This window comes from Pediculus humanus, genomic scaffold (assembly GCF_000006295.1).
Source record: "Pediculus humanus corporis 1103172107453 genomic scaffold, whole genome shotgun sequence".
NCBI lineage: Eukaryota > Metazoa > Arthropoda > Insecta > Psocodea > Pediculidae > Pediculus > Pediculus humanus.
Genome location: NW_002987073.1, coordinates 249568 through 256945, shown reverse-complemented (window position 1 = coordinate 256945; position 7378 = coordinate 249568). Strand labels below are relative to the sequence as shown.

General features: G+C 26.7%; 2 protein-coding genes and 2 non-coding genes across 4 annotated transcripts; 2 read left to right on the top strand and 2 right to left on the bottom strand.

Moving 5' to 3' along the window:
• Positions 1-747: 747 nt before the first annotated feature.
• Positions 748-1379, bottom strand: Phum_PHUM102480 (uncharacterized protein; the record flags this gene model as incomplete). Its single annotated transcript, XM_002423942.1, has 3 exons — positions 748-928; positions 1038-1186; positions 1284-1379. The coding sequence occupies 3 exons, from the start codon at positions 1377-1379 to the stop codon at positions 748-750; spliced, it is 426 nt and encodes a 141-aa protein (XP_002423987.1).
• Positions 1380-1741: 362 nt separating this feature from the next.
• On the bottom strand, positions 1742-6179 carry Phum_PHUM102450 (uncharacterized protein; the record flags this gene model as incomplete). The annotated part of the gene is made up of 8 exons (XM_002423941.1): positions 1742-2924; positions 2999-3218; positions 3524-3760; positions 3840-4065; positions 5375-5500; positions 5779-5795; positions 5845-5882; positions 6145-6179. 8 exons carry the CDS (start codon positions 6177-6179, stop codon positions 1742-1744), a joined length of 2082 nt encoding a protein of 693 aa, XP_002423986.1.
• Positions 4470-4553, top strand: Phum_PHUM102470. The gene has a single exon. It is a non-coding gene; the product is annotated as a tRNA-Leu (tRNA).
• On the top strand, positions 5628-5711 carry Phum_PHUM102460. Its single transcript has one exon. It is a non-coding gene; the product is annotated as a tRNA-Leu (tRNA).
• Positions 6180-7378: the final 1199 nt, after the last annotated feature.

Here is a 7378-nt window from a genome sequence, read left to right as displayed (position 1 = left end):
TTTGTTTATAATGTCTAAAGTCATGATATTATTTACAATAAGTTAATAATTTAAATGAAAAACTGAATACCGAAGATTTAAAAAATATTAAATACGTTTCGGAAATTAATCAAAACAGAAAATCTCATTTTATTTTAACAAAACATTATTTCTATTCATAAAGGTATTAATTAGTTTTCATTTATTGATTTTTATTAGTTATTATTTAATAACATTTTATTTTAAAAACTCATCAGTATCAATAGTATGAAAGCAAGTTCTTTGGTAAAACTCAATGGTAAAAAACAAGAATAATTATGAAAAACTTTATTCTTTCATACTTTGACTTTGGCCATTTTTTCTAACGATTTAAATTTGCCAAGTTATAATAATATTCGCTTTACCTAAAAATGGCATTAAATAGGTTGGGCTGTAATATTTGAACATATGAAACAATTTAGAATAAACTATAAGTCATTTGTAATAATATTAATACTCAAATTTTTTTTTTTTTTTAATGAAATGTAAAGTTTTATTATGAATCATTTAGGATAATAATGATTCAATTATGATGATGACTTATCGATAATAAAATATACAATGAATTATTAAAGTAGCTCATTTGTAAAAGTGATTTGTAGTTGTGGGTGATGTTACTTTGGTTAAAATATCATTAATGCAAAACATTATTATAAAAATATACATATAATGGAATTAATACATAACAAAAAAAAAAAAAAATATTCTTTGTACAATTTAAATTACAATTTAAGATTGAGATTCATTGTCTAATTTCCAATGTCGTTTCATGTTTGAAATGATTCCATCAAAGCTTGTTGTTTTTTTTCTAGCTCCACCTTTTAGTTCACCTTCTCTTCTTCTAACAGGTAATTTTGGTTGATTTGATGGCATGTCATCCATATCGAAATCAAAAAAATCATCACTCTGTCTTCAATTCTAATAATATTATAATAATAATTATTATTAGGTTACAAAAGTAAAAATTAGTAAAATATAAGCAAAACTTATTTAAATGATTATAAGTTTTTACAACTTACTTTGTTTTAATTTCTTGAGGAACAACAAGACCGGGTTCTGGAGTAGGAGGTCTTCTTCCAAAACATTGCCATTCAAGAGCTATCAATCTATCAATACATAAAACTTCATGAAGACTAGCAATATCTTCGGCTGGTGGTACTAACATATCCTACAAAATTATATGTTTTTAACGAATTCTTTTGTATATTTGTATAATACAATTTAAAAACGACTACATGACTTTAATTTTAGGTTAATATACTCACCCCAATGGTGGCCCATTTGGATTTTATCTCATATTTTTCATCATCAGAGCATTCAACACTCCAGTCTTCTAAATTTCCGTTTTCTGCATCAGTCATATTTAATTTACGATTCGCAAAATAATAACGCTTGCAGTCAATAGTAAATATTATGCATAACTATATTCAAAGTAAAAAAGTTACTATTGAATAGCGCCATTTTGAGATAAACTTCCAATCAGGGCCCCGAAAATGGAGGGAAATTAAGAGTTTGTCTGTGGTGTTAGCTAGTTTAAAATCTGGATTAACAAGGACAAGAGAATAAGGAATTTTTTCTTTATAAAAAGGTTTGACTTGCAATTGTTTTTGATTTTATATTAGTTATTTCATTTATTAACAACTTTTTTATATTTAATATTTAATTTTTACATTTATAATAAATTAAACTTTAACGAATTATTTGAGCTATCGTAAAACTCAAATTACCATTTTTCTTCCATTTTGTTTTTACTACTAGGGTAATTTGAAGTGGGAAAAAAATTTGGTTGATTACTTTCATAGTAAGTTCTAGAAGTATCTTCTTTTACATTACATCCATTTATAAGTTTTGTTCGAACTACATCTTCATTGGTGTTATGATTTTGAACTTTATCTTCATGTGGAATGGGGGGTGGTGGAGCCTCCCCTTTATGAGATCTCCTAATTTTACGCACAACATTTTGCACCGAATAACCTTTTTCAAAATTTTGTAAACTTGTTGCTCTATTTATTGACAATCTGATAGGTTTTTTAGGTGGCGTAGGCTTTATCCTACCATTTTCTGGTTCGGATATTTTAAGATAACTTGATTCTTCATCAGTTTCTATTTTTTTATCTCTAAATGATTTATATTTAAGACAACCCGTTTCAGAACTGTAATCAAGCATCCTACTATGATGATGTGCCGGCTTTCGTTTTGGCCATTCTAAATCTGATAACGAACAGGAATTTTCATAATTTGAAGAAACACTTTTTAATTCAGATACATTATTCGTTGGCTTTACCGGAGAATTATCACTATTATCTTTAGTTTTAACCCATTTGCTTTTAGAAAAAAAAGATGATAATTCTTCTTTTTCATATCTTTTTGCAAGGGCTTTAATGTTTTCTTTTCCATTTAGAGTACACTGCTGAAAATTTTCACTCTCATGATTTTTAAAGCCAGAATTTCTAGAAGTGTGACGAATACTTGAACTGTTACATTTTTCAATAATTAAAGGAACTTGTTTATTTGATTTTACATTAACTCCTCCTTCTCCAGAAACTTTGATTGAATGATTTGAACATTCAAAAGAATTTGATTTTGGAGAATTGACGGACAATTCGGAAGACAAAAGAGCTATGTGTGAGCCTTTTTGAAAAACTTCCGCTTGTTTTTCCTCACTTTTGGATATTTTCAATGATATAAGTTTTTCCCTATTTTGTATAAGTTCTGATACTTGATCTTCTAAATATGATATTCTATGAGTGAGTCGTAAATTTTCTCTTCTCAAATAGTCTTCGGTTGAAGGAGGAGTCCAAATTCTTAAAACTACCATTTCTGCTTTGTTAGGGCACACTGTTAATAATCGATTCATTTCATCTTTGCTTGTTGACAAGGTAATTTTACCATTTATTTCTAAAATTCTATATGAAACGAAAAACGATTTTAAAATTATTCAGACGTCATTATTCGAAAAAAATAAAAAATAAAAACCTACCGATCTCCTTTATGTAATCCAGAATTCTCAGCTCCCCATAAAATAAATAATCCAACTTTATCTTCTATATTTCCAGCTCCAAAACGTGGACTCTTCGGATCGTAATCAAGTTGGATACAATGCAAGGTATACCTTCCTGAAGAATTAATTGATGAATAAAGAGTGGTTGCTGTTTTTGTGTCCAGACGAACCATCAGAGACCTGATTTCTTCTCTGACGCCTTCAACAAATACAAAGGTAAGTTTTAAATAATATTTTTTCTAAATAATTACGTGCATAGTAATTTTTAAAGTAATATTAATTATTTGTGCAAATTTAAAAAAAAATTACTATGCATAAAGTATTTATTTGAGGATCTTTATTGGTATAAAAAAAAACTTATCGGCAATATTAAAACAAGTAGAAAATGAATTTTATTTCATAATCGAATTTTAAGAGAGGACAACAGAAAACTTTATTATTATTATTATTATTATTATTATTATTATTATTTAGTTTACCTACTATACATTTGGTTAAATTTACCTAACAGTGTTAATTCTTCTCTTCCAAGTTCAAATTCTAATTCTGCTTGTTTAATTCTATTATCAATGTTTCCCTCGTCTGCGTCCATGTGTTCCAACATTAAGTTAATTTTTTTTATGGAAGCTTTTCTAGTTTCTTCTTCCTGTTTTAAAGTTTGTAATCTTAATTCTGCAATTCGCCTTTCGGATGAATCAAGCGGTTGAATGGATGCCAATCTTCCACAAAAATTTATCTGACCTGTAACAGTAAATAACGAAATGTTAAATATTTTTGTAATTTATTACTGAGAAACACATAATTAATGATCTGTTATTACCTTGCAAATTTTGTATAGTGTTCTCCTTATCCTTTAATGCATTTTTTAGTATTTCCAATTCTCTACAAGTGTCAATTAACGTATTCGAACGAATAGACGCAAAAATATTTTGAGAATTATCAGCGAATAAATTTTGCTTATTTCCATTATTTGTTACTCCGTTTCCATTTTTTTTTAAATTTTTTCGTCGTTGAGCGGTTGAAAGAGATACTTCTATACTCGCCATCTAATTAAAATAAATTAATGAAAGTTAAAAAGATGTTAAGGAAAATTTTTCGTAAGGCATTACTATTTTAATAATACAACAAAATATTTTCAGGTTTATATCTTGGCATATTTATATTTAAAAAATTTTTATTATCATAATATTCGGCTTTATCAAATGCAATCGAGTTAACTAATCCGATTTATTTAATTTTTTTGGTGGAAATTTAAAAAAAACACTCCCGGTTTGAACAAAATGTGTTGGTTACATCTCATTGTGTTGAAAAAAAATTCTTTAAGTGTTATAAACGATCCGTATCTTTTACCTTTCATGATTGTCGGACGACGAACAAATGTTTTTGACTATTAAAAAAAAAGTGCGTCATCATATTGAAATAACGTGTTTGCATGGCAAGTTTATCACAGGCCGGGTTGGCCGAGCGGTCTAAGGCGCCAGACTTAAGTTCTGGTTCCCGAGAGGGAGCGTGGGTTCGAACCCCACACCCGGCAACCCCGTATTAAATTTTTTTTTTATTCATTTTCAATGGCTACCAAATTAAAATTAATTTTTTTTTTACATTTATTCTTATTTAATAAAATTTCATTTTAATAAGGTTAAATAAGCGACAAATTAAAACTATTTAATAATAATAATAATAATAATTGATTTCTATTAAGAAATAGCTATAAAAAAAAAAAATTGATAATGATAAAAAATTAATTATTATTAATCGAAAATTATTTAAAATCGATATGTCATGATTTATATTAGTTAAAAAAAAAATTTTTTTTTCTCTTCTCACTTTTTGTGTCCTCTCGAAAACAAACGAACGAGTTTAACGGTAAAAAAAAAAAAAAATTTTATTATTTTATTATTATTATTGTTTTTGTTGTTGTTGTTCTAACAAACATTATAGTTTTGAATTTATTAAACATTATCAAAGTGAAAACTCGAATCGTATTTATTATTATTATTATTATTATTATTATTATTATTATTATTATTATTATTATTAAATAAAACAATAAATGTGGGTAAGACGTAGTAATAATAATTTTTACGTAGGAAAATTTAAAAAAAAAAAAAAGTCCACGTGGATTTCGTTTTTATGCTTAAATTTTATGTTTTTGTTTTATTGGGAAATTTTTAATGAATAAATTTTTTTCGTTTATAGTCGTTATTAAGCCCGTGAAAGGTTAAATTCGTATTCATAATAATAATAATATTTATATCTTTTTTCCTATTTCGTTAAAATAAATAGTTATGGGTATTTAAAGTCGCAAACAAAATGGAGGATTATGTAGTATATTAATTTTAGTTATATGCATACCTTAGCTTCGAGTGTTTCTAATTGAGCCATTCTAGGTTCCAATAATTGTCCAGGAGGAGGAATAGGAGTAGTAGTAGTAGTAGTTGTTGCCGATATAGAATTATTACCATTTTGAGGTAATGCGGTCTGGAATAAAAAAAAAAAATTATTTTAAAAAATCGTGCATGAAAAAAAAAAAATTTTTTTTTTTTTTTTTGTTTATTACACAATGCCGGTTTCTCGATAACAGCAATTTTACGTCACGTAAATATCTGCCGGGTTGGCCGAGTGGTCTAAGGCGCCAGACTTAAGTTCTGGTTCCCAAGCGGGAGCGTGGGTTCGAACCCCACACCCGGCAAAGAGGTTTAAAAAAATTTTTTTTTTTTAATTTTTTCACATAAATTTTTCGTAACGGATTTTAATACCTTATCGTGTCGCGAACCTGAAATTTAATATTCAAAAAAAAAAATTTCTTATAATTATTATCTTACGTGTATTAATTATAATAAGTAGAACGACCGACAACATTCTTTTAAAAAAAAAAAAAATTTTATAAACACCACCCCCACCACCATCGCCCGCCATTGTTGTTGTTAAGGTATTTATTTCTAAGGGATCGGGTTCAAACCTGAAATTAATGATTAAAAATTCTGACGACAAAAACTTGTAACTTGATTAAAAGTGAAAATAGTATAAAAAATAATAAAAGCTTTTTAGTTTTTTGTCGTTTCCATCATGTTTATCATTATAATAATAATAATAATAATAATAATAATGAGGTTATAAGGTACGTTTGCGACCTTAATAATCGTCTCACGTGATACATTTAATTAGTTAATAAATGTCATTTCGCCTTTAATCAAATATTAATTATTTAATAATTTAACACCTTCTTACGTAATAGTGCAAAAAAAATTAATAAATAAATAAAATTCGCATAAGCTCAATAAGTATACCTTTTAATTAATTAACTAGTTATTTTGTTTTTGGAACACATATTAAATAAATTATTATTATGTAGTAGTTTTGTCAGATTAATTTCACGGGTACCACCCTCGAAAAAAAAAAAAAATGAAAAACATTAAATTAAAAAGTTGACAACAACCTAATAATAATAATAATTTTATATAATTTAAATGACGAATTTTAATAAAATGTATACTTATTAAGTAATACGTAAGAGGAAGAAAATGAATGTATCGAATTTAAAAAATTATTATTATTATTATTATTATTATTATGGTTTTTTTCCGATGCGAATCGTGTTTCGAATTTCATTTAATTTTTTCCACGTGGATTTTTACAAAAAAAAAAATTTAAACAAATTTGTATAAAAATTTTCGATACCGAAAGAAATTCATTCACAACCGTAGGATCCATGAAAAGGTAGGGAGGGAGGAAGTGCGTGTGTATATAATTTCAGGTATTATTATTTCGTGCCTAAAGGTGAGAGATTAGATTGTGCTCTTCACAAGTGAGGAGATCCACACACACACACACACACACACAAACTTCTTTAACGTTTCTTTCGTGATAAAAAAAAAAAAAAATATTATTACTTTTTTTTTTTTTAAAAAAAACTTTGGTAGGAAATAACGTAGCCGAAGAAGGGTCAACCATCTTACCGGAAGATTTCCCCTCCCTCCCCTCCCATCCCCACGTCATTCACTCCACACAATCTTTCCATTTAAATTCTTTTTTGACGAGAGATCAACATCAAGTTGATTGCATTTTTTTTTTTTTTTTTTTTTTTTGACTCAAAGCCTTTTGTATTAATGAATCTTTTCTTTTCTTTTAAAATAAAACTCGCACGATTGCAAACTATGAAAAAAAAAAAAAATACGTTTTAATAATAATAATAATAATTTCAATGTATTTATTTTTTCTCCCATAGAGTGATAATAATAATAATAACTATTAATAAAAATAAAAAAAAATTGCAGTACGTTATTATTATTGTACTCGATTAAATTTAATCAATTTATTATCTATTGAATATTTATTTTGTATAATAAAACCACACGC